The sequence below is a fragment of the Sceloporus occidentalis genome, unplaced genomic scaffold (genome assembly GCF_023333645.1).
Source record: "Sceloporus occidentalis isolate IW3139 unplaced genomic scaffold, rSceOcc1.0.p SCAF_4, whole genome shotgun sequence".
In the NCBI taxonomy this organism is placed as follows: domain Eukaryota; kingdom Metazoa; phylum Chordata; class Lepidosauria; order Squamata; family Phrynosomatidae; genus Sceloporus; species Sceloporus occidentalis.
In genome coordinates, this window is record NW_028316984.1 from 124,106,286 (window position 1) to 124,133,771 (window position 27,486).

General features: G+C 40.4%; 1 protein-coding gene across 5 annotated transcripts in view; it reads left to right on the forward strand.

Annotated features, from left to right (window-relative positions):
- LOC149314589 (tripartite motif-containing protein 44-like) overlaps positions 1 to 27,486 on the forward strand; it is a 161,208-nt gene that overhangs the window by 25,532 nt on the left and 108,190 nt on the right. For all 5 annotated transcript variants that reach the window (XR_016280939.1, XR_016280940.1, XM_089521437.1 and 2 more), the window contains exon 3: positions 23,660 to 23,899. Coding sequence is in view for 3 of the 5 variants with exons in the window: in XM_089521437.1 (XP_089377563.1) it covers positions 23,660 to 23,899 (240 nt within the window). In the remaining 2 variants the exon portion in view is untranslated. The remainder of the gene's footprint in view (positions 1 to 23,659; positions 23,900 to 27,486) is intronic.

Genomic DNA, 27,486 nt, shown 5'->3' on the forward strand with positions numbered 1-27,486 from the left:
AAAATAAATAAATAAATAAATAAATAAAAATAAAATCTGATTGCAAGCATTTCAAACAGGGGAGAGTCAACCCATAGTAAATACCTTTGATTAAAAAAAATATTCTGGAACATGAATGCATACCCTCAAGCTCTTTACCAGTCTGCATTTGCTGTGTGTTTAGTGTTTTTTGAAACGTGTGTAGGGTTGGGTTCTCCCCTTCCCCTTTTGGTGGGAATGCTAAAATGAAGAAGAGCCAGGTTATATTCTTTTCAATATTATGATATGGGCTTTTTGCTTAGTAAAGCTAACTTGAGAAATGTTGTCATTAGGATCAAAAGAACGGTGATTGTGTAATACAATATTGTGGAATATAATGAAAAGATTTATGGCTTACACTTTTGAACTGTGTTGAGCATCTGTCCAGAATTAATAAATTTAAGTTACCCTGCTACGTGAGCCAAATCATTAAAAGTTCTTTCACTCATCAGTAAAAAAAATAAGGCAGGTAATCTATGACTATAATACTTCTGTTTTATGGGTTTGTTACATTACGACAGGTATTATTTGAGAAGTATTGACTGACAAAGCAGGACAGTTGTTGTGTAAGGAGGAAATCCCTGTTAAGTTTATTGGCTTTTAAAATATCTTATCATTAGGTTTTTTTCTTTTAAAGAACACAAGAGTAATACCTAATCCATATTGCATAATTTATAGGGGGAAAAATCAATCCAAGCGAAACCACACATTACTTTTGTACATGGCACAAACGCAGAAATACTCAAGTAAAGAAGACTGTCTCTTGATGATCAGTTTTCTGTCACAGAGAAGCACAGCTTTTCTCCACTTAAATCTTATTAGGCAACTTTTGCTATCCACAGTATAGTCTGTGTTCTCATGCAGTTTTGTGTTTGGAAACTATTTCTTGTTATATTTAACACATTGGCTGCAAGTTCCTGAGTTATGTCATTTTTAATATTTCTCAACAAAAGAACTTGTAAGTTGAGTATTGCCTTGTTATTTCTTTCACTCCTGATTAGGAAAGAAAGGAAGGCAGTACTTTATTGGCTTGTCTGCCAAATACAGAAATCATCACCATGGGATGTAAACACTTTCAACATTTAATTCCACTTTTATCATTTCATGTTAAGTAACAGATATCTCAGTCCATCTTTAAAATGGTTATCTCTAAGTCTAGAGGAGGGCAGCTTTGGCAACGCCAAAGGCCAGCCCCCATTCTACTCCCTGTACAGGCCACAAGCAGAAGTAACTAAATATCAACTTTCAATTTGTTTTAAAATTGGTTTGAGCTATATGTGGTGTCAGAGTTGCATTTCAGATCCCCCCCAGGAGGCCTTGCATCATTTTTCTTTTCTTTTTTTACTCAGACTGTCCCTTGCATCCTCTAGGAAGTATGAGGGCAATTGTGCCCAGAGGTCTTACCTTCTCCTCAGGGTTTGAGGCCCAGGAGAGGCTTTTTTCAATCCATAAATGGTTTACTTCTAGAGGTCTCCCCTGGGTCTGAAATTGGGGTGGAGGGAAATAACATGGCAGAATTGCTGGTCATTGAAGAAGAGTATAGAAGGATATACTCACTGTTTTTTTAAAGCCTGGGTGTCAACTGTGGGGCCTGCACTTTGCTTACAGTTCAGGTAGTTGCCTGTCCTTGATCTAAATTAACAAGTCATGACAAATATGAGTAGTAGAAGTTGTGCTGCACATTTGGAAAGGCTTGTACCAAAATATCATATTTTTTTGTAATTGGGGATGTTGTTTTATCAACTAGTAGCCTTGCTCATAATTAATAGCTTGTTAAGACTTCAGCTAGGTTCAGAGCTTGTGGTCTGCCACTGTGGAATTTATTCTGATACACTGTTACTGGTGGATTTTTTGTTTTTTGTAATTTGCTATTTTCCAATAGCAGAGAAGCTGTGCTAATCAGATGCAACATTTATTGGTTATGGGAGAGATAGGCTCTTCCAATGCCAGGTCCTGCCTGATTGAGAGAACAGGGCTGTTTTAGCCAGTTTCCAAGAGGCATTCAAGGGACTTGTGTAAGCTAGGATATCCACAAACGTTCTTGACCCTGGTTGGAAAGTACATGAACACCATAGTAGGCTTGTTTGTCTTCCTGAGACTAACAGTTAAGCACCTTATTTTCAAGGTATCATACCTTGGAGGCGTCCAGGATAAACAATTTGATTTCCCCAGTGGTTTAGAATAGTCTTTCCCACCAATATCCAGAGTATCTCATAACCTGAGATCGGAGGGAGTGCAGGTTCTGCTAGTTGCCCCATATTGGCCACAGAGACCTTGGTTCTCAGAGTTAAAAACTTGTTCATCTGTAAGTCATGGCCTCTGTCTCTTCATGAAGAACTTCTGCTTTAAGGAAGCATCTTCCAACCAGACTTACCATAGGCAGATTACAGCTCCAAGCATGGAGACTGAGCAGGGAAAGGTAGAGAACTAGGGATATACCCCTGAGGTAGTGGATCTCATGCTATTTTCCTAAAAGGATTCCAGTAATAGGATGTATAAACTTTCCTGGCATAGCTTTGGCAGATTGTACTGCTGAAACCGAAGTTTCCTTGGATTCCATCAAACTCGTTTGATCTTTCCTGTACTCAGGTGTTGACTCAGGGCCTAAGACAAACACGTTCAAGCACCTTCGAGCTGCCTTGGGGACTGTCCTAAAATTTTCACTTTGAGATATACTAGTTCAACATCCACACAACAAAAAAGTTTCTCACATCATGTAAGCTATCATTTCTGAACTTGGGACTTACATTTAGTCCCCAGATCACTCCTCTCTGCATGTTTTGAAACATTAAGAGGCATAGTGCTACAATTGCAGTTGTGCAGAGTTCTGTGTCTGGTGGCATTCACTTCCTTATCCAGGGTGGTGGAGATAGGGAAAGTTTCAATCTACAAGAGCTTATGTGTAAGGACTCAGCAGTGTCCTGTCTAGACCTTTCCATTGTCCCAAAGGTGAACAGTATGTTTCACAGATCACAGGAAGTTACACTGCTGACCTTCTACCCTATCTCCAAGGCGGAGAAAGAAAGACAGTGTGATAGTATGGATATCAGGCTGATATATAAGTTGTACAGTATATCACCTGGATAGGAGTTTAGGACCTCGAAGTCTCTGTTCACTTCTTTCCATGCTAGTTTGAAGAGAACAAAAGTTTTTTTACTACTCTGTAGATGGATTGGATAGTGTATCACTTTTGGTTATTCCTCTGTGTCTTCCCCTACTCCAGTGATGGTGAACCTTTTACAGACCGAGTGCCCAAACTGCAACCCAGACCCCACTTATTTATTGCAAAGTGCCACATCTCTCTGGCTTTCTAGTAAGAAACTCTGGCAAACTCTGTGCTAGGGTGACAGCATGTGTGCCCACAGAGAGGGCTCTGAGTGCCACCTCTGGCACACGTGCCATAGGTTCGCCATCACTGCCCTATTCCATCAGGCATCATGACTTGCTTGCTCTACCAGCAACATGCCCTCCTCAGCATCATTCAGCACAGCAGTCCCATTGTGGGGAGGTCTGCAGGGCTGCCGCTTGTTCCTCTATGTCCACCTTTATATATTTCTGTGAATGCCTCCTTTGCAGAGATGCTAGCTTAGGGATCAGCAATATCCTACCTGAGACAACCACTCTGATACATCGCAGCTCAGGACACTCTCCCCTGCTGTTAGAAATCGCAACATTGGTACTTGCAAGAAAGTCCTTTTCTTTTTTTCAACAGTGGAAAGCAATTTTGTCCCTCCTTTTTTCCAGAGATGTTTACTGTGGCTAAGCCATGGTTGTGTTAAAGTCCTATTATGGTTAGGGCTTGAGGGCTTTTTGAAAATTATTTTTTCTTATCTGGAGCTTGGTATTTGTAACAGAGAAGGGCTGTGTCTCTCACAACAGATTGAAGTTCATAGGATCATAGAATCTTATGAGATGGAAGGACTGCAAGGACTGTCTTGTCCAATCCTCTGTCATGCAGGAATACATAACTAATGCACTCCTGAACGATGCCCATGTTGAGGCGTGGAAAGATGCACTGTGTCCACCACGACCACCTGCAGAATTGAACCACGTCGACAGGACGCCAGGGAGAAGTATTTTGTGGCGATGTCTGCAAAGGTATTCAAGTCAAGAAGGAAAAATTCCTTCACCACTGCAAAAGAACTTGAGCTCCCGGCTTGAGAAATAACGACACTAACAAGCCTTCGTTCTTCATGAGGGCTTTTAATAAATAAGTTACTTTGCCAACCAAACAACCATAACAACAAACAACAGATAGGCAGTTACATAACAACAACTGCCATAACTAACACCACTAACAACCCACTTACTCTCCCTCAGTGACAGTTGAGAACGACAGTTGCATCAACATTCCAATGATGCACTGTTTGAATGCTGACACGTATAACTGCCACTAGTGCTGTAAATAACTTGCACAACAGCTCCATCTAGTGGCCACATTCATGTTATTTTATCAGACCTGTTTACCATGGTCCTGACAGCCCATCCAACCTCTGTTTACAGATCTGTGAAGATGGAGAGTACACCACCCTCAAAAGCAATCTACTCCTCTGTCAAACAGCTCTTACAGTAAAAAAAAATAGTTCTTCCTAATGTTTAGGTGAAATATCTTTTCTTATAATTTGAATCCATTGGTTCATCTTCTAGTTTCTGGAGCAACAGAAAACAAGTTCATCTTCCATCTTCTACATGACATCTCTCCAGATATTTAAAGATGGCTATCAAAACACCTCTCAGTCTTCTCTTATCCAACCTAAACATGCCCATCTCCCTAAATTGTTCCATATAAGGCTTGATTTCCAAATCCTTGATTTTCTTGGGTGCCCCCTTCAACCTATTAATGTCCTTCCTGAACTGTGGTGCCCAGAACTGGACACATTATTCCAGATGTGGTCTATTCCAAATCAGAATAGAGTGGTGCTACTTCTTTTCTAATGAGGACATTGTACTCCTGTTGATGCAGACCAGAATTGCAATTTTTTGCGGGGGGGGGGGGGGGGCTACTGTATCACACTGTTGCATCATGTTCAGTTTGTCATCTACTAAGGCCCCCAGATGATCCGTTTCACATGTACTATTTTCAAACAATGTTACTCATCCTATATTTGTGCATTTTATGTTTCTTGGCTACGTGTAGTATCTTTCTTTTATCCATTTTGTTAGTTTTGGCTCAGCTGTCCAAACTTTCAAAGTTGTTTTGAATTCTGATCCTGTCTTCCAGGTATTTCTTAACCAACCCCCCCCCCCCCCAAATTGGTGCCATCTGCATGTTTGATAATGTGCCTTCTATCCCATAGTCTACATCATTTATAAAGATATTAAACAACACCAGCCCCAGGACAGAAGTCCGAGGCACCCCACTAACTGCTTGTCTCCAATATGAAGAAGAACCATTGGTGTTTACTCTCAGTGTTTGGTCTGTCAACCAATTTCAGATCACCAGCTTGCCTGGAAGAATGTCATGGGGGACCTTGTCAAAATTCTTACTGAAATCAAGATATACTATATCTGACTACAGCATTGTTCAAATCTATCAAGTTTGTAACTCTGTTTAAAAAAAAAGAACAAAAAAAGATTAGTTTGGTATGATTTGCCTTTAAGAAACTTGCTCATTCTTAGTAATCACAGCATTCCTTTCTAAGTGCACACACACTGTTTAACAATCTGTTCTAGAATCTTTCCTGATATTGACATCATGCTGACATCTCAGTAGTTGCTCAAGTCCACTTTTTGCCTTTGTTGAAGATGGGAACAACATTTGCTCTCTCTTGATCTGTTGGGACCTCTCCTGTCGTCCAAGAATTCTCAAAGATTGATAGTAGCGCTGAGGCTACACCTGCAAATTCCTTTAATATTCTTGAATGTAACTCTTTCGACCCTGGAGACTCAAATTCTTTTGGAGTAGCTAGGTATTCCTTTACTACCTCTTTATCTGTTCTGGGCTGCAGTCTCCTAACTGCATGCGTTGTTCTATTTTCACCAGAAAATAAGAGGACAGTTTTATTTTGGGAAGAAGAGTGTAACAAATTAGCATAGATTTGGCCTGTGAAATCAGAGGAGACAATGCCAACTACAGGTACCCTCCCTCTACTGTCCAGAAAGGACCTTCTCAGTAAGTAACAATATTTCATTAACCACTTACAAAGAATTTTTAATTGCTCTGCAGGCGTAGAGAGAAACAAAGTCTTCCAGTCTCTGAATGCTGCTGTATGCTTGACTTGTGTAGTCTGCCCTGAAAATCCCACAGTGCTTTTGTTCCTGTAACAATTTTCCCACTCACACTATAGGACTTGATTAATCTAAATGCTGAAGTCCCATGGGACTGTAGCTATTTTTAGCAATATTGTTTTGCAGGGGTAAAGGTAAAGATTTATAGTTTTGTCTAGAGAAAAATCTACCTGCCTTTCTCTATGTAAGGTTGAATGCATTCCAGCAACTGCATCCAAAATGCTTCTTCCTTGATAGCCTTTTAATTCATCCGTTAAAACATTGAGACCCTGAGAATCCTGAATGAAAAGGAACATGTTGCTTGTGTGCCATTCTTCTTCACCTAACCTCCACACTTCTGTGTAGCCCGTTGGGCTTTGTGTCTGAGGTTAGGAAACTGGTACTGTATTTTAAATTTCCAGAGATTAACACTGTTTGTCTGTTGCATCAAAAACCACTATGAATCTTGTCATAATTAAAAAACTACCATATATACTTGACTGTAAGTCGACCTCATATATAAGTCGAGGACAAGTTTGGGGGCCAGAAATATGGATTTTGAAATGACCTGTAGATATGTCAAGGGTAAAACTTACGGACATATATCAAAGGATCTAAAAGATAAAGCAAAGCAAAATAATGTCAAAGAACTTACAAAATTTCAGCTGACATAACTCTTTGTGCTCACTCTTAAGGCTGGATGGATGAGAGAGTAGTGGGGGGTGGTGCTTTCAGGACAAATTATACTCTTGCCTTTCACCAGGGGATGGTTCCTTGTTTTAAATAAGTTAAAATACACTACATACATTGACCTGTGGATAAGTCAACTCAGGTTTTTTGGGTCAATTTTTTGACCTAAATTTCTAGACTTATACATGTGTCTATGTATTAGAATACATTTATGAACTTTTTAAAACTACAAGGAATGTACAGAGGTGGCAAACCACTGACTCTTTTAAAGATGTTTTCTGCTTGTTGAGAGAATCATGATTGTAAAGTAGCCTATTGAAAATATTTGGCATGGGCTAAGATGTCATCATTTTACAAGCCATTGACATGGGGCAGAGTAATCTACAACATGGTGAAATTATGTTTCATCTTTTACCATTATGTGTGTGCAAATAATATAATGTAGTTACATTGAAGATGTATTCATCCACAAAATTTAGATGTAAGTTAGAACCTGGATCAAGCAGGCTTTTAGACCATGGGAATTGTTCTGAACACGTTGCCTGCATGTATATTTCTGTAGTTGTGTTCATAATGACCTATGGGTGCAATGTAGACCACAGAGGTGATATTATATTGTTTTCTGCATCCTGCCTTTTGCTGCTACTTCCCAATGAATGTTCAATGCTTCATGAATACAACTTCAGAATCTTGCATACATTTCACTTGCAGGATCTTTCATAATGGTTGCCTATTATTACAAACTAGTGAAAGATGGAATGTGCCTTAAGAGAGTGAGCTCCAGTCCTCATAGGGTTGATTAAAATAAAATAAAGCTCTACAAAGCTTTCTTTTCATATATTTTGTTACTAAAGGAAAATGCTATGTTTCTTGAGTTGCGTACTACTAATTATTGCTGATATGGAAATATGCAGATAGGAATGTGAATAAATCAACAGATGTGTGTACATCTGGCTAATGTTTCCTTGTATTTTTTTTATTGATCAAGACACATGGGCAAACAGTGCCTTTGAAAGGAGATTAGGAACAGTGTATGATTCAACCTAAGCGTTAACTAGTGCATTTGTAACTCAGCTTCAGAATTGACTAATGTACATTCAGGGTAAAATGCACATTAGTTACACAGATTGAAGCATATAAATTAAAAAAATTGCACTGTCATGCACATGCTTGACTTACCATAATATTACAAACAAAACAAACAAACAAGCTTCATTCATATACCGCTTCATACCACCTAAGCAGTGTCTAAGTGGTTTACAACTGTAAGCTAATTTGCCCCCAACAATCTGGGTACTCATTTTAGCGACCTCAGAAGGATGCAAGCCTGAGTCAAGTTTGAGCCCTTTTGCTGGTCTTGAACTCACAACCTTTGAGTGAATGACTGTAGTACAGGCATTTAACCACTGCACCACCAGGGGGGCAGGGAAAGAATTTGTAAATCTACTGGATTTGGCCATAGGCTGTAGCTTAAGAGAATGGGCTGGCAGCTTTTAAAGGTGACTTCAGTTTCTTTCAGGAGTGATGTATAAGATTGGGATTGTTATATGTTGTTAATGGTGTGATCCCTGCATATCCATGTATCTTTGTGGACATATAAATGTGTATATAAAATAACTGTTTCATGCAGACTCTGTTTCTCTCTCATGAGATGTTTGACTAAGCTTTAACTAGCAAGATGAGACCAGAGTTAAGTCCTGTGTGTGTGTGTGTGTGTGAGAGAGAGAGAGAGAGAGAGAGATATGCAAAGCTTTATCTTTTTATTTATTTGCTGAGAAATATGGTCTTTAAAAAAATACCTTGAAATCTTTTCTAACTTATATTACAGTGTTTCTTTAACTTTCTTTCTTTCTTTCTTTCTTCTTGTATATTCATTTTGTGCTATTTCAAGTCTCCTGCAGTATTCTCTGCCAAATGGTGACTCATTTGTGCAAACAGATAATTATGAGGCAAATGCCACTTTTGACAAGCAGAGCAAGGCTGTCAGGCTCTTTTCCCCTTTGGGCAATACCACTTTGTGTTTCCAGTGCTAGATTGTATTTGACATTTAATTTAAAAGCCCTTGGTACCTACTCATAGGACTTTACAATGATAATAGAGATAAAGCAACTGAGAGCTGCTTATGACGGAGCCTTTATTCTTCCAATTGTCTCCACACTTCAGATTGTGCTGAAGTGCCTTATTTGCATTGGAGAAAGGAGCTTAACCTTGAGATCTAGGAGGAAGGGAACTGTCCCAGAATGATCTAATAATGAAACTCATTATTTTTGGCTCTGAAATAATGTGCCAATTCACTTTCCACATACAACCTTTGTGTGGCTACGTGACATATGTGCATGCATGCATTGTAGGAAAGGAAGAACAAGAGACAGTTGATGTCACTGAAAGAATTGCTTCCTTGATTAGTCACATCATTTGGTTTGTGATCCAACAGGTGTTCTCCATGAGCACAGACTCTTTATTGCTCTATATACTGGAGCTGCCAGAGAAAACACCACTAGTAACATGGCATGAGCTCTGTTTCCATGAATGTGAAAGCAGTTTCTCTTTCCCCCTGTCCTACCTCATAGATATTTATGGCATTGGCATTGGCATGACTTTGTCAGATACTGCAAATTGAGGTAGGTCAGAAAGGAGACTTCCCAAGAAATCCCATGATATGAAAACAAATGTGGCTATGGCTGTGTCCTCCTCTTTCTTCCAGAGTTAGCATCTCAGTTGGTATGTAGGTAAGGAGAAACGTCAGCTAACCTTTAGTATAAAATTTATGAAAATCTTAGCATTAGATGTATACTTCGGAATATATCAACCTTTATAATCTTTTCTGAAATGTTGAGGAAGACATATTCATATCAAAAGATATTTTATAAATATCTAGAGGCCCTATGTTACTAGAGATACTGTATATACTGATGTATAAGGCAATCTCATGTATAAGTTGAGGGTATTATTATGGGGCCAAAATTATGGATTGTGATATTATTATGCAGAGAGGGGAAAGTGCCAGTGATGCTTCAAGGAGCCCATTTCTCGGTTTTAGTGACCTTTTTTTGGATTCTTGCTGCCCTGGCCACTGCCTCTGCCATTTTCCCACCCAGTCTTTCAAAAAGGCCTTTTGCCATTCTACTCAGAGAAGGGGATGTTCCTTTTTTAGGTAAAGGTTAAAGAACAGTATTAACTTTTATCAGAAAACAATCCATCCTCTTTTCTGAATAGAGTGATGAAAGGCAATAGCTTAGTCCATCCTGGGTGTACTTAAAAGAAGCATTGACTCCATCTACTTTCCTCAGCACTCCTTTGAGGTGAAGCACCAAAGAGGCACTGGTGCTGCAACCATTTTCCTGCCCAGACATTCAAAAAGACCAGAAGTAGTGCCATAGTAGAAAGAGTAGAAGAAGTCATATATGTTGAGGCTGAACAAGAGAGGTAGTATAAAAGCAATCTTTAAATACCTGAAGGATTATCAAATGGGGAGATGGTGTGAGTTTGTTTTCTGTTATTCCGGAATATAGGATCTGAACCAACTGACTCTAATTACAAGAAATGCGTTTCCAAGTAAATGTTAGGAAAAACCTCCTGCTGCACACTTCAGTAGTGAAATAAACTAGCATTGAACTGTCCTTTGTAGGAGATCATTAAGCAGAGATTGGATGGTCGTCTGTGAGGAGTTTTTTAGTTATGGATTACTGTGCTGCCAGAGGAATGGACTATCTTAGGTTGCATTCCGGCTCTGTGATTCTATGAATATGAAAGTATGGTTGCTAAAGCTTATGTGCAAGTAATAGCCATGCTAGCTGGGAGATTCTGAGAATTGTACACTCGTCCCTCCACATTCGCAGTCTGACTTTTGCAGATTTGATTATTCACAGATTTTATTAATATGTTCTCTCTAGGAATATCTAGGTCCTCAAGCACAACCCTATGGTCAACTTTAACCGAACATCACACTGAAGGACTTAGAGATTCTTAGAGAGAATATCCCACTAGGCATTTGTAGCACCTCCAGTGCACATCTGTGGTCAGTGTCTGGCAGATATTGACCACAGAGTTGCACTGGAGGATCTAGAGATTCCTAGAGAGGTATTATCTCAGGTAAAAACATGGTGTTTATATTATTTGCAGTTTTTCCACATTCACGGGGGTCCGCTGCCCCTAACTCCAGCAAATGTGGAGGGGTGAGTGTAATTTAAAGAAGTCACATTTCCAAATTCTGCTGACATGTTTTGGTCATGGAGAGGTACAGCTTAATAGATTGAAAAACCTGGTAGACGACCACTCACCAAAGCACAATTTTAAGGATACTCCAGAAATGCTGACAATATATGTAGGTTTGTGTTCCACTTCATACGATAGAAGCCTTTCTCACAGTTAACCAGTGGTTAACCTATGTATATTTAACCAGTACAGTGTACAACTGGGGATGGGATCCCTTGTTCATGGGGTAGTCTCCTAGAATCTGGGATACAAAATTTTGAAACATCGGGTGTTTCTAGAAAAAGACTAGAGAGAGGGAGGAACATTTGTTGTTGTAGTGTATCTTAAAGTTGTTTATGACTTATGGTGGCCCTAAGGTGAACCTATCATGGGGCTTTCTTGGCAAGAATTGTTTAGAGGAAGTTTGCCATTGCCTTCCCCTGAGGCTGAGAGCATGTGACTTGCTCAAGGTCATCCAGTGGGTTTCATGGCTGAGCAGGGAATCAAACTCTGGTCACAGTCTAACACAGGGGTAGGCAATCTTTTTGAGCCGGGGGCCGGGTTGCTGTCCCTCAGACAACTGGGGGGCCGAAGCCAAAAAATAAATAATTAAATAGTTTTTTTAAAAAATTAAATATATAAATAAACCAGGACAAATGTAGGACAAAATTTTCAAATGGAAGACACTTTTTTTAAAAAAATGGAGGACACGCGAAAAAATTTGCTGATTTTTAAAAAAATGTTAATATAAATGCATGTTTCTGAGGCTTCTATAGACAATTGCCCCCCAAAGGCCCCGGCGGCAATCGGCGGCAGGACCGGGCTGGGGCCAGTCCCAAGGCCTTGCCGGGCCACATCCGGCCCGCGGGCCGCAGGTTGCCTACCCCTGGTCTAACATTCAAACCACTGTGCTACACTGGCTCTCAGGGAGAAACAAATTATGAAGTAAAGTCAGAGTGATCTGCAAGAGTATTAGCCCCGCTCCGTTTGATCTTTCACATTTCGTGGTGTTATAATCTGGAATTCAAATGGTCTAAATACAGTCATTATTTTGGTTTATTTGGGGGGGAGGGGTGTTGCCTTTGCAGTCTGCTCCTTCTTTTTAAAAAAATTGATTTTGAGGTAAAGGGAAAAAAGAAACTTGGGTGGTTAGAGGAAGATAGCTGACTTTACAGCTGAAATGTGGGGGCGTACTGTCAGAGGAGTAGGAAGAAGAGACATTTCTCTGTAAAACTAACAATCTGTCTTTCAAAAATAATGTCTGCTACAAAAGGCCCTTTCAACTGTTCGTGTCACTCTCAAACACCCACTACCCCTGTGATTCCTCTAAGCAAAAATGCCTCTCTCTGTCAAACTTGGGAATGAGAAGAACCTGCTGTTGGTGGAGTGGCATCCTAGGAAGTGGCATCCAACTAAGCAGTTGTCAGAAGTGTTACTCATAATGGAACAAAATTGCTCATAGACAATTTAGGCATTCATGAATTTTGTGTGGCTGCATTTGCAACACACGATACTGCCTATTTCCAATGTAGTTCAGGTATTACTTGGAGACCTTACTTGTAAACAGAAAAACATTTATTAAATATTTTTTTTAAGATTGTATGTTTGGAGGAGTGTGTTTGAAAGATGAACTACAACCTATTCTGGATAATAATGCCACTCTTTCAAGGGCCCTTGGTGGCAGACCTTTACTTGCTTACAGACAGCCTGCAAACCTCAAACAGGTACTCACCCACAGGAAGACACATGACACAGATATCGACACAGGTACTAAGAACTGCCACAAACCAAGATGCCAACTCTGCCCACACATTTTTTTCAGAAAATGTCATCATAAGACCTAATGGCATCACCCAAAATATTAGGGGAGGCCTTCACGTGCTTATCCTCAAATGTGACCTATGCTATACTGTATCAGAAATGCCCTTTCGCACTCTACATTGGGCAAACAGGCCAGTCCCTGCACCAAAGGATAAATGGACATAAATCAGATATTAGGAATGGGAATACACAAAAACTGGTAGCAGAACATTTCAGTTTCCCTGGGCATTCCATCTCAGACCACAGAACAGCCGTCATTGAACAAAAGAACACTACAGGCACTTAAACACTATCTGACCCCATCCTCATGGGGGTGCCCTACATTCACCTATTTCCCTCACTACAAGCTAGTCTGATTTCAAAACTGGATCTGCCACTTCATCTCCATGCAAAAAGATCAGTTTCCTATGTTTTTTGTGGGTTTTTTGGACTATGTGGCCATGTTCTAGAAGAGTTTCTTCCTGATGTTTCGCCAGCATCTGTGGCTGGCATCTTGAGAGATTTTCTGAAGATGCCAGCCACAGATACTGGCAAAACGTCAGGAAGAAACTCTTCTAGAACATGGTCACATAGCCCGAAAAAAACCACAAAAAACTATGGATGCCGGCCATGAAAGCCCTTGACTTCACAGTTTCCTATGTCTTTGTGCGCTAATGAACATCATTAAAATTGGAACTGCAACTTCATTTCCATACACAAAGGATTTGTAATTTGTATTGACATCCCCACATACCAATGGCATATATATGTCTGTACCTGGCTTCCACTCCACCAAATGCATCTGGGGAAGTAGACTGAAGTCTATGAAAGCTCATGCTGCCAATTTCTTTCAGTTAGTCTCAAAGGTGCTGCAAGATGTGAAGTCAAAGGTTTTCATAGCTAGCATCCATAGTTTTGTGTGGGTTTTTTGGGCTACGTGGCATATTCTAGAAGAGTTTATTCTGACATTTCGCCAGCAGAGAACTCTTCTAGAACATGGCCACATAGTCCGAAAAACCCACAAAAAATTATGTGCTAAAAGATCTATCTACATACTGATTCTACAGACTAACATGTCTGTATCTTTGCATCGCACCTATTCCAGTTTGCAGAACAAATGGACACATTCTAGAGATGTTGGCTGACTGCCTGCATGTGGCTTTTTATTATGTGCCTTCACATTGACTCCAGATTGTGATGACTCTTTCATAAGGTTTTTTCAAAGGAGATTTGTTTAAAATCCTTATGTTATGATCTTGACATAATATAGTTAGGGTCCACATCGATGTCATAAAGAGTAGTCTTCCTGACAACATGGTGTGTCCAGGTAAACTCATCATCATCTTCCTTTATATGTATGTGTGTGTGTGATTAATGTACAACAGATTCATAATGTACAACATTGGTGTGTGTGTGTGTGTGTAATGAATCTATTGTACATTAATCACATATCTTTGCAAGCTGGCCTGACATTCCTGTGGAGTACCATCAAAAAGCAAATGCACAACGCATTAATGAGCTGCTGAGTAGTTGTCAGAAGCATCACTCCTAATGGAACAAAATTGCTTTCTAAACAGACGGGATCAGAGGCCCGTGAATGACTAATCCTAAAATTCTCTCAATTGGCTGGCTTCACAAATGGTGAATCTGTTTTTAACTAGAACAGGGGCTCGACCATGGTATGAGGGATTGATTTAGTGTGTTTTCTGCACCCCTCTGTGGTGGTTTCATCTATATTTTGTATAGACTTTTGAATGTGTGATATTCATATTCGTGGTTGTACCACTGTATAGTAAGATGATTTTACCTTTAAAACAAATAATGCAAATGAACCTTGCATGCCATTATTTTGAGGATTGTCCTTTCCCCTCTGTACTCATTACCTGAGCTGCTTCCTTTCACCTACACTCTCTAACACTCTATTTCTTCCTGTGTTGTTCAGGGATCATCTCTGAGCCATGTGTATATGCATGAATTGGTGTTTGTGTAATTTTTGTTAGATCTGTATATATTATGTATCTCTGTGGAGTGAATATATTCCTGTCTTTTATTGCCTTAAAAGGCTTTTTAAAATCAAAAACCAAGAGTAGATTTTGTGCGTTGAAAGCAACTAGGCAGATCTCCTCAGAGATGCAGGTGGTGGGTAGAAAATAGTGTTGGGAAGGGTTCTTCATACAAAAGTAGCAAAAGCCATGCCAGAAATAGCTATCATCATATCAACATTTTACTTAAGGTGCGTCTGAATGGACAGCTTATAATGTTACCACTGAAAAGATGTTGCTTTTATAAGACATTCCTATACAAACTTCTCCCACATATTTGACAGGTTAGGGACCAGAGCACTGTCGAAAAGATGTAACCATTGTAATGCAAATCCAGGTGTTTTTTAACTTGCAAATTCATTTTGGCAAAAAGGCTAAAAATCAACTGGATTCTGCACATTTCTTGGAGGGGGACAGCAACACATAGGTAATGAAGCTGAGGTCTTCTTAGCATCCTGTCCCCACTACACATCAGAGGATCCTTTTAAAGCTTTTCCTAACATTAAGTTCACAGAGTCATTCAGTTTGAGTAGCCTTACACATTTGCTATTCCCCACCCCCACCCCCTCCCCTGAGAATGCTCCCCTCACTTTGGAGGCAAGTCTTGTCTGCTGCTTGAAGTGAATGATGCTATGGACTTTTAAGTTAGGGAAAGCTTTAGAAGGCTCCTCTGATGTGCATTGGAGACAGGCTGTTGAGTAGATCAGAATCCCCATGTCAGTGCCTAACATATTTGCTATTCCCCTGTGAGAAACATGGTCCACACTTTCAGGAGAGGTGTTGCCTGCTGCTCGAAGTGAACAACACAGTGGACCTTGCTCCTGATGATGGGGTTGGCTGTCAAGATGCAAATAGCTTTCTGCACTGCCATGTTGCTCCTGTCAGCAACCACAGCTCTCAAGACACACAGCTATCCCTCTGAGTGCTTGCACAAGCAACACCAACCTGCCTCATACAGTACAGGTATAATATTCATAAATCATAGAGTTGGAAGAGACCACACGGGCCATCCAGTCCAACCCCCTGCCATGCAGGAAATCCAAATCAAAGCATTCCCGACAGATGACCTCCAAGGAAGGAGACTCCACTACACTCCGAGGGAATGTGTTCCACTGTTGAACAGCCCTTACTGTCAGGAAGTTCTTCCTAATGTTGAGGTGGAATCTCTTTTCCTGTAGCTTGCATCCATTGTTCCGGGTCCTGTTCTCTGGAGCAGCAGAAAAACAAGCTTGCTCCCTCCTCAATATGACATCCTTTCAAATATTTAAACAGGGCTATCATATCACCTCTTAATCTGCTCTTTCGACCCCTTTAAATCAATTCAATATGTGGTTGAAAGAGCCAGCTATGCATCAAATATACTGTATGTGTTTTGGATATAATTTAGTAGGGCTGAAACAGTGGGTCATTCAAAAATGAGTCATCAAAAAAACTGGGAATGCCTATAGTACATTTGATTCCAGAAATCCCCAGAAGGTTAGTAGCTAGCAAACTGCAGGGTAAACATATGGAGTTATACAACTAATGGTGGTTAAGTGAAGTTGAATGGTGGTTAGCTGCTTTGGGGAGCCATCCTGTTCAGGGGGGATTGTTCTTGAAGCTGGGGCCCACAGAGTACTTTAAAAATCAAATAACAAAACATAAAACAGCAAAAATGTAACAAGTGGTTTTATTAATATCAGCAACAATAACTGACTAAGGGGCTAAACAGACTGGCACTAAACTCTGGCATCAGGTTGGAGTGGGGACATGGAGATCGCACACTGGATGCCCTGACTCCTACGTCACACCACCCACCCAACCACACACCAGGTGGTATCCCACCCCTTTTTCAGCATAGTGTTTAACTGCACTGGGCTGACAAATGGCTGCAGTGGGGCCTCAGCATGCGGTTGCTGCAGCCCCGATGTGGCACTGAAAGGGGCGGCAGGACACTGCTCCTTTGGGGCTGTCTGTACAGCCTCTAAGTTAGTAGCCAGCAAACTGCAAGGTAAACATATGGAATTATACAACTAATGGTGGTTAAGTGAAGTCAAATGGTGGTTAGCTGCTTTGGGAACTATCCTGTTCAGGGGGGATTGTTTTGGAAGCTGGGGGCCACAGTGGTGCAGGCTGTCCTCTGCATCTCATCCAAACAGATTTCTTTACACTACGATATCACAGCCACTTCACAAGCACAGAGATGTAAATCAGTCCATACAGATGAAAGCTATCTCTCAGCCAGTGCAGAGTTTTGAATAGGGTTGGAAAAAACCCAGTTTTTTTAAAACCCCAAAGTCAGGGTTTTTAAACCTATTTTTTTGCATTAATGTTTTAATGAAAAAAATTGAATCCTGCTTATTAATATTGTGAAACATTATTTTATGTATGAGAAAGCTTGATCAACCCTGTTTTAATGCTTAAAGAAGTGGGAGTGCCACTACATCTAAGAGTCCTGATGAGGAATCTGTACTTAGGACAAGAGACTACTGTAAAAACAGAATATAGAGAAACAGAATGGTTCTCAATTAGCAAAGGAGTCAGGCAAGTCTGCATTTTAACACCCTTTCTGTACAGGTATGCCGAAAATACCATATGTAGAGCACGTTTAGACATGGAAGAAGGAGTGTAGATAGGGAAAAGTAACATCAACAATCTAACATAGGCAAATGACACCATACTACTAATGGAAAGCATCACAGACTTGCAACAATCACTAAAAAATGTCAAAGAAGAAAGTGCAATGGCAGGCCTACTGTTAAACATAAAGAAAACAAAAATAATGACCTCAGACGATTTACATAAATTCAACCTAGATAACAAGGAAATCGAAATATTTAAAGATTTCCCATACCTGGGATGAAGCATTGATCACAATGGAGATTGCATTCAAGAAATCAGAAGAAGATTAGGAATGGGAAGGAGAGCTATGAAAGAACTAGACCAAATCCTAAAGTGTAAAGATACACAGCTGAACACTAAAATTAGAATCATCCAATCTTTGTATTCCTCATCACCATGTACGGATGTGAGAGCTGGACAGTGAAGAAAGCCGATAGGAAGAAAATTAATTCATTTGAAATGTGTGCTGGAGAAGAGTGCTGACAATTATGTGGATAGCTAAAAAGGCAAACAAGTGAGTCCTAGTACAAATCAAGCCTGAAATCTCCCTGGGAGCCAAGATGACTAAATTGAGGCTGTTGTACTTTGGCAGGACTCATTAGAAAAAACAATGATGCTGGGGGGAATGTAGAAGTCAGTAGAAAGAGAGAAATACTGCAGACCAAATGGATAGACTCAATCAGGGATAACGAGCTTGAGCCTACAGGTCTTGAACAAAGAGGTCGAGGATTGGCGGGGCTGGAGATGTTTCATTCACAGGGTCGCCATGAGTCTAGATCAACTTGAAGGCAGCTAACAACAGCAGCAACAACAAAACATTAACAATCCATGATTGTTGATATGATTTATATCTTTGAATAAAACACATCTTTATTGCTTATTCCTATTAAAAATCTGAATATATGTAGACAATACATAATAAAACATACAAAGTGCTCTCAGAGTTGTTTTGGCTGAACTTATTTCTTGCACTCTAAAATAAAATTATTAAAAAGAAAGCAAGTGACACTGGATACTGATCTAACTATGAATAACTATCAACAAACTGTTAGATGTTAAAATGTTTACATTCAGACAGTCATTATTGTTCCAATAAGAGTAGGGTTGCCATAAGTCAGGACCTCCAAACCGGGACAAATGTAGGGCAAATGTAGGACAACCTTTTCAAATGTAGGGCACATTTTATAAAAATGGAGGACATGCGGAAAAAATTGATGCTTTTTAAAAATGTTAATATAAATGCATGTTTCTTAGGCATGATCAAAATGGAGGACATTTGGGCATTATTCCTAGTCAGATGGCAGAAATGGACTTCCTTTTCTGCCCAAACCACCCCCCTCCATTCCAAAACACACACAACAGCACATTTGGGCACTTCCCGTGGCTTTACTTAACATGGCCTCTTGCATAGTTCAGAGGCTTATTCCATAATCAAACCCCTTGAGTTTAACACTTAGCATGGTTTAACATGGCTATGCATATTGAACATGTCAAGGTGGTTTCACAAGAAGTGGATTTGCCGTTTCAGGTTTCTTGCACCAACTCTACTTCTCAGAAGTGTGTACTTAGTCAAGGGACTTTGATTTTTTTTCACTGCACATGAGTTTGTAAAAATCAGAGCAGCTAACATTGGCCATGCCTGAGAGGCTTGCTGATATCAATATCACCATCACCATCATCACCATCATTGTCACAACAAGGGAGACTTGTTAGCATTAAAAGCACAAAAAATACACCAAAACCACACTTTGGAAGGTGACACTCTCTCAACTTCAGAAGCTGACTCAAATCACATCATCACCACACTATCCTTGTCGAAGCAAGGGACAATTGTTAGCATTAAAAGCATCAAAAATACACAGAAAAGGCACTTTAAAATGCACTTTAAAAATACAGTTTAAAAAATACAGCTTAAAAATGCACTTTAAAAATACAGTTTAAAAAACACATACAGTACTTCCTCCTTCTCCTTCTCCTTCTCTTCCTCTTCATCCTCCTCCTCCTCCTCGGCACCAAAAAAGGGCAAAGGAAATGGCCCTTTCCTTTCCCCTCTGGCTGCAGCCCAGCCCAACAGAGGAGGAACTCCTCCTCCTGAGTCTGGCTGGCCAATGGGGGCAGACTGGGGCTGGAACAGCCCCGCCCCCTGCCAGCCCTCACAGGCTCAGGCCTGGAGGACCCAGCCTGAGGAGGAGGAAGTCCTCCTCATTAGCCCTGCGCAGCTCTGCAAGGGCCAGCAAAGGCAACCTCATCCACCCGGGACAAGGAGGAAACCGTGCAGGGACGCCCCCTAGTGGTCAAAACCCGGGATTGTCCCGCCCCCAGCCGGCTTATGGCAACCCTAAATAAGAGGGTTGGGAAATAGTAATGATAGCCAAGCATTTAAAAAATATGAATAATCAATTTAAAACACCAGGAGTGTTTTATTTTTTCCCCTAAAGCATTTTGGTTTAAACCATACAACTTTAATTTTCAGTCCAGGAATTTTATGCTCACAATTCAAAACTCAGTTGGTCAAAGCACAGTAGTAGCATCACATAAAATGCATTAAATAATTCAGGTCACGAGGTTAGTAATGCATGAACCACTTTCCCAGAATGTCTGTAGCAGATGTACCAGCAAAAGCTGGTGATATGTGCTCTTGGTCAATGAGACTACTTGGGTCATCAGTGACAAAGATTAGTCCCTGGACACTACTAGACTATGCACCTGTCCCCATAGTGGGAGAGCAGTCCCAAGTAGGAGAGGGAGATTGCCCAACTCTCAGATCTGGGATTCACCTTCCACAGATCTTTGTTTTTCTGGGATTCAGAAAACATTTTAAAAATCCCCAGACAGTTTAAAAATCCACTTGGAAATAAATTTTAGGTCTGAAAAGAGGACATGTCTGGGAAAAGGAGGACATGTGGTAACCTTAGCTTTGAACTATTTGGTACTTGTGGCCTAGCTGACAGGACTAATTCTCTGTCCTCTCTTTACAGTAGGGCATTTATGGTTATAGCTCTTCAGATCTGGAACCTCCTCTTGATGAAACTAGGAAGTCTCAGCATTAGAAGAGCTCGTAGATTTTTTTCTTTTTCAGCAACTGTTTAGCTGATCTCATTTTCCCCTTTCCACAAATCAGTGAATTTTTAAAAATAGTGTCATTGTATTAATTTTTGTTCCTGCAAATGGCTTTGAAATGTTTTTGGAAAAGCAGTATTTAATAGTTTTAAACTAATTTAAACTAATAAAGGCCAATTTGCATGGACATCCTTAAAAAATATGCTTTTACCTTATACCTTATACTCTACTTGAAATCTTTTCTGTATTTCTTTCTGAAGGTGAAGGGCTGGTTTGGCTAGCTTTATACCTGGCAGGATATCAGGCTAATGGGATAAATGCTTCTGAAGCAAGTAAGCTGTTTCAGCATTCTGTTTTTGCTGTTTCCTATCTTTGACCTATGCAAGAATTTCCCCCTCCAGAGAGTGCCTCATGACCAATTTCTACAAGAACTTCAGTGTAAGGCCACCTTTAAAAATGTTCATCTCCTTCTAGTAGTGCTAATTGAAGAGAGAATGTGTGGCGTAGGCTTTTTGCTGACTGTAGTCCTGTCAGGAAAAAAGCAACACAGTGTTTAACTGTTGGCATTTTTTCAGACTAAGGTTTCTTTTGCTGGTTTTTAATTTTATTTTCTTGCCATTGCAATTAAATTCATGTGTAAAAAGAGTCTGATTTGTTGCATTACTTTGCAATTTGTGCTCACCACCCCACTCCACAAAGAAAGCACTTTAAACAGTACACACATTGAAAATAGTGCCCATGTGTGATTTGCAGCTTCTGATTTTTATGGCTTAGTCACTCCTAGTTTGTATTCCTATGCAGTGCTGCAAAAATCCTATAGCCATTGGGACAGAATTGGAGAGCCTTTTTTGGATAATCCAGTTGCAAGAAGCTCCATTTTTAACTCATTCTTGACAAGGGACTGGTGGTTCTTTGATTGGCATGTTCAGGAAACAGATGCTTTACTTCTCTGACAGAGCCCTGGAAAAGCAGCATCTCTCAAGAGTCTGCTTTCTAGCCTTCTATTTCCAACAAAATGCAGTCTTTTGGCTTCAATCTCTTATGCTGGGGTGGGGAACTTTTGACTTTCCAGCTGTTTTTGCTTGTAACTCTTGTCTGGCAATGAAGGGATTATGGGAATTGAAGTCCAAACATCTGGAGTGTTTGCCACCACTGCTGTATGCACCCACCTGGGAGTAAATTGGGATTACTTCTGACCAAACATGCATACCTGTGTGGCAGGGGTTTGGACTAGATGGCCCTTGTGATCTCTTCCAGCTCTGAGATTCCATTATAGGCTTGTGCACTGAGTTTTCTTGTGGCTGCATCATGTTGAATCTGCAGTCCTATCAGAAAACCCCAAACTAGAACAGTGCTTCTTAAGCTATCTGATATGGGGGAGTATCATACCCCTCTCCCAGTGTGCCAGGGACCAGCCATGTTTTGTACCTAGTGGCTATAATAGTTTCTTTCATTTCTGGAAATTATCCAGGGACTGGCAGCTGATGGCCTTAGAACCAGCACTGGTCCATGGGCGCACCATTTTGGGTAGTACTAAAAAACAAAAATGCACCAAGTTAGTGTGGGTGGCAGAACTCTTCAGAACAGCTAAAGCTGCTCCAAAAAGTTGGAACTCACCCTGAAAGCTCTAAATAAGCCATCCTATTTATGAAGCGTGAATTTATGCATCAGATTTGTGGCTCTTGCTTGGAGGAAACTGAATGTTCTTCCGCATTAACAGACTCTGTAAGAGAGGTGTTGACACTGACTGTTAGAATAATGAATCCAGAGTTGCTTCCATTTTCTCGTTTGGGATTTAATCTGTTGTTTTAGGGTATTTCTCTTTAAAAAATTAATACCGTGTGGCCATATAATTTATAAAGCAGAAGTGAACTATATTCTGATTTCATTTAAAATCTGATGTGAATTTAGATTTGTTTTGTTTGTGCATTTAATACAGGAATGAACCAACAAACACTCCCACATAAGTGGTTGGCCTATAGCCTCCCTAATCCCTTACCACTGACTATGCTGGCTAGGGCAGATGGAGCTTGCAGTCCAGCATTTTTTGGTAGTTTGCCCACCCTGATTTTTCTGGAAGGTCATAGCTTGCCCTCCTTTTATCCACACCTATTTCTGAAGTTTCCTCTTCAGAACACTCTCATCTTCCCCTCTTTTTAGAACATGAATAGGAATCACAGAGCTTGGAAAGTTACTTTAAATTTTTTTTATTGCTGTTGTAGACCATCCTCAATATAGAGGTTCTGCTGTTGTTACAGAATCTTAAAAGTAAATGTTTGGATGTTTGTTTCTTGGGGGTGGGGACCGAAAATAAGCATCGGTACTTTTAGCTTTTTTAAAAAAATGTAAATGCTGCAATCCACAGACCTGTGGTAGAAATCACACCTAAATTACAAAAATAGGGCATTGGAAAGAAAGACACATAAAGAGTAGAGAAAAATATCTGTAGGATTAATTAAAAAATGCCACAGGAGTGCCCATACCCACTCCAAATGCACCCCAACACTAATACCAAAGAATAGTGCACAGAGTTTTAAAAATGCACTTAAAATGCAATTTAGCAACATGGTTCTCCACCTCATCTCAGTGTAGTACAATATAAGAAAATATATTCTTGGTTTACATGACAGTAAGGTTAATTTTTAAGGATGGCTGATATGTGATTCATTTCAAACTCTTGAAAGCATTATAATAACATGTTCCATTGTTTTTTCAGTGCCTAAAGGTACCAGATCCTGTCTGTTTTTGGAAGCTAAGCAGGGTCAGCCCTCAGTAAGTGAATGGGAGAGCAACAATGAATATCAGTTGCTGTAGGCTATATGTCAGAGGAAGGAACTGGCAAAATCCCTTCTTGAGTATTCCTTGCCTAAGAAAACCCTATGAAATTCATGGGCTTGTCATAAGTCAACAGGCAACTTGAAGGCACATACATGTATACGTTTACTAGCTCAAGTTCAAACTTTCAGTAGAATTTTCTGGTTCCAGATAGTAACTCCTTAATAAACCTGGCAGTCATTCTCTAAAACCCATTGCTCTTTATACCTCAGGTGACTCAGGGTGACATGAAGCAATGCATTCGGCAAGAGTTCAACAAAGTACGGAGTCAGATTTGTGAAGAAGAGCGGCGAGCTCTCCACCTGGTGGATGTCAAGGAAGCATTGATCACTGCTCATACCACAGAAACCCTGGCTGACATTGATGTCCGCAAGGCAAAATTGATGACTGAGATGGCAGAACTCACAAGGCATCTGAATACCTTTAATGAGCTAGCCCTGCTCAAGCCCAAGGTAAATAAAGTTAACAGCAGAAGAATGTAAAGCTTTATGATGGATGCAGAAGTTTAATCTCCTTTATTGCTTGTCAGCATTTAAAGGTGGCCACAAATCCACTAAACTTCCAAGGGGATAAGTAGAATTGTAAGCAATAGCCTATTATGAATTATATGTGTGGTTTTGTTGGTACCCAGCTGATTTGGTGGTTTGAATGGGCACAAGGCCAGCTGATTCTGTCCATTTAAAAGTCAGATTGTAGCCTTTACAACAGTAAGACCCTCTGTCTGATTATCTCAGAACATTCACAGAGAGTTCTGCCATTCTTGTGATTCTCTCAATTCCATCTTCTTTCAAGGTAGAAAGAACAGCAGTCCACTTTAAAGCACAACTGCTTCTTTGTGGTCTCTGTCCCTCACATTAATGGGTTTTCGGACTTGTGCAGAGACCCAGTCTGAATGTTCTGCATCTGAATAGCTTGGCAGGAACTCCACCCATTGTGTGAGGGCACATATGATGACTCCAAGAATCAGATAACCGAATTACAGGTAAGCAACCTGTTCTTTCATCACACATGATATCCCCTCTACACTTTTTTCTTTTAAAGGAGGAAGATGTGGTTTTCTCTTTTGCCTAGAATGGGTCTATGCCTTTTAAAATGATTATTGCTTCCTAGTGAATTTGAGAAGGTAGCCATTTTGGCCACTTAGGCTATAGCAACAATGCAGATTGTGGTTCAGTTTGGAATTTAAAAACTATTCATGCAATCCAAATGATAAGTACCCATGTACATTTACAGTGCATCAATAAACACCATGGTGCTTGAAGGTAAAATGAATTTCCTAGCCTGTCATATTAGCCTGAGTTACCATCATAGCTCCCTTGTGTTATTGGTCTAGTGAACATAGGAGGTGCCCCCCCATCCTCAAGTTCTTTCCTTGCCCACCATCCAATCTCAGGGATCAAAAATCTATGAAACTCTTGGTCCTGCTGGAAAACTTTATTTTTTAAAAAATAAAACTAATCCAAGTTCTATTTGATATAAATCTGTTTGGTCTATTGTGCCAGAGTATGTATGGTTTTTAGAAACAAGGCAGTGAATTTAATCTGTAGAAAATAGCAGTGATTGTATTACAAAGATATCACATAGCACTGAAAGTGTAAGAAAACACTTGCAAGACCAAGATGAAACCCAAGCTTTCTTAAGCAAAAAGGATTTCACACTGCCTTGTATGGTATTTGCTTGATCAGGTTCTCCCAAAATGTATGCTGTTCCAACATTCCTCTGAAATGGTTATTTCAGCAGAGTCTGCAATGTAGCACCTGATCTTCTTGCCAGTTCTAGATCCATGTGTTATTTTTTAAGTTAACATCAGGAAAAGACTCCAGCCCCCAGCTCTGCTTAAATCCACTCCGTCCCATTTTGTGTTTCTACCTATCAGAATTGGCAGACAGAGTCCTCTATCCAGTGCACTGAAACCTAGCTAATAGGCAAATTGAATTTTTCCAACGTCATGCACACATATTATGGAGAGGGACTGATTTCTGCCAGTGTGTAATAAAGAGAGGCTTTATGTAAAACCAAGTTCCTGTACCAGATACTGAATCATAGACTCGTAGATTTAGAAGAGACCACAAGGGCCATCCAGTCCAACCCCCTGCCATGCAGGAAATCTAGATCAAAGCATCCCCAACAGATGACCATCCAGCCTCTGTTTAAAGACCTTCAGGGAGGGAGACTCCACTACAGTCCGAGGGAGTGTATTCCACTGTTGAACAGCCCTTATTGTCAGGAAGTTCCTCCTAATGTTGAGGTGGAATCTCTTTTCCTGTATCTGCATCCATTGTTCTGGGTCCGATTCTCTGGAGCAGCAGAAAACAAGCTTGCTCTCTCCTTAATATGACATCTCTTCAAATATTTAAACAAGGCTATCATGCTTCTGATGTTGCGCAGCGCGTGAGGCAACACGTCAACGTTTGGCACCAGATTTTCCCCTTTCGTGACTGTAGTCAGCAGCTTGTGAGCTGGTGAAAGACCTCTCCCTTTCTCAATGAGCAAAGAGACACTGTAAACTTCTCTCAGATGAGGCTTTTATTCTTAGAAGTTCCACTGTGTACAACAATATATACATCGACACCATCCACACCATAGCAACCCACACTGGGGTGAAATGCGCCTCACTACTCTAGCAAAGGCTCCGTGGGGCCTACTAGGCCTTGCCTCTCCCTCGGGCCACAAAGGATCCAGCCACCCTCTTGAGGGTCTCTTCAGACTGGTAGCATCCTACAGGACTTTACAGCACTTGCTGGCTATCTTTTTTGATGTCACTTCCTGTTTAAATGCCTAATCATTAAAGTAACCCTTTAATGCCTGGTTACTATTAAAACCCACATTGTACATTTTCCTTGTGACTCTCTATCGCAACATATTATATCACCTCTTAACCTTCTCTTCTCCAGGTTAAACATCTCCAGCTCCCTAAGTCATTCCTCATAGGGCATAGTTTCCAGACTCTTCACCATTTTGGTCAAACTCCTTTGGACACGCTCCAGTTTCTCAACATCCTTTTTGAATTGTGGTGCCCAGAACTCGATGCAACATTCCAGGTGGGGCCTGACCAAAGCAGAATAGAGTGGCACTATACTTTTATTGATGCAGCCTAAAATTGCATTGGCCTTTTTAGCTGCTGCTGTGTCGCACTTTTGAGTCATGTTCAACTTGTGGTCTACTTGGACTCCCAGATCTCTTTCACATGTAGTTTCATTCAGCCAGGTGTCCCCCATCCTATATCTATGCATTTCATTTTCCCCCCTAAGTGCAGTACCTTACATTTCTCCGTGTTGAACTTCATTTTATTAGCTTTGGCACAGTTTTCTAGTCTATTCAGGTTATTTTGAATTTTGATCCTGTCCTCTGGGGTATTAGCTACTCCTCCTAATTTGGTGTCATCTGCAAATTTGATAAGTATGCCCCCAATTCTGTCATCCAAGTCATTGATAAAGATGTTGAACAGCACTGGGCCCAGGACAGAGCCCTGTGGGACCCCACTGGTCACTTCTCTCCAGAATGAAAGGGAGCCATTGTTGAGCACTCTTGGGGTTCAGCCAGTCAACCAGTTACAAATCCATGTAACAATTGCCTTCTCTAGCCCACATTTTACAAGCTTGTTTGCAAGAATGTCATGGGAAACTTTGTAAAAGGCCTTACTGAAATCAAGATATACTATATCCACAGCATTCCCTTCATCTACCAAGCTGGTAATTTTATCAAAAAAGAGATTAGATTTGTCTGGCATGACTTGTTTCTCTGAAACCCATGTTGACTTTTTTTTGAATATGAAATTGCCTTCTAGATGTTCACAGACTCTCTGTTTAATGATCTGCTCCAGAATTTTTCCTGGTATTGATGTCAGACGAACTAGATGATAATTGTTGGGATCCTCTTTCCCCCTTTTTGAAGATGGGGGACAATTTTTGCCCTCCTCCAGTCTGCTGGGATTTCTCCCGTTCTCCAGGAGTTCTCAAAGATTATTGCCAATAGCTCCGATACTACATTTGCCAATGCTTTTAATACTCTTGGATGCAGTTCATCAGGTCCTGGAGAC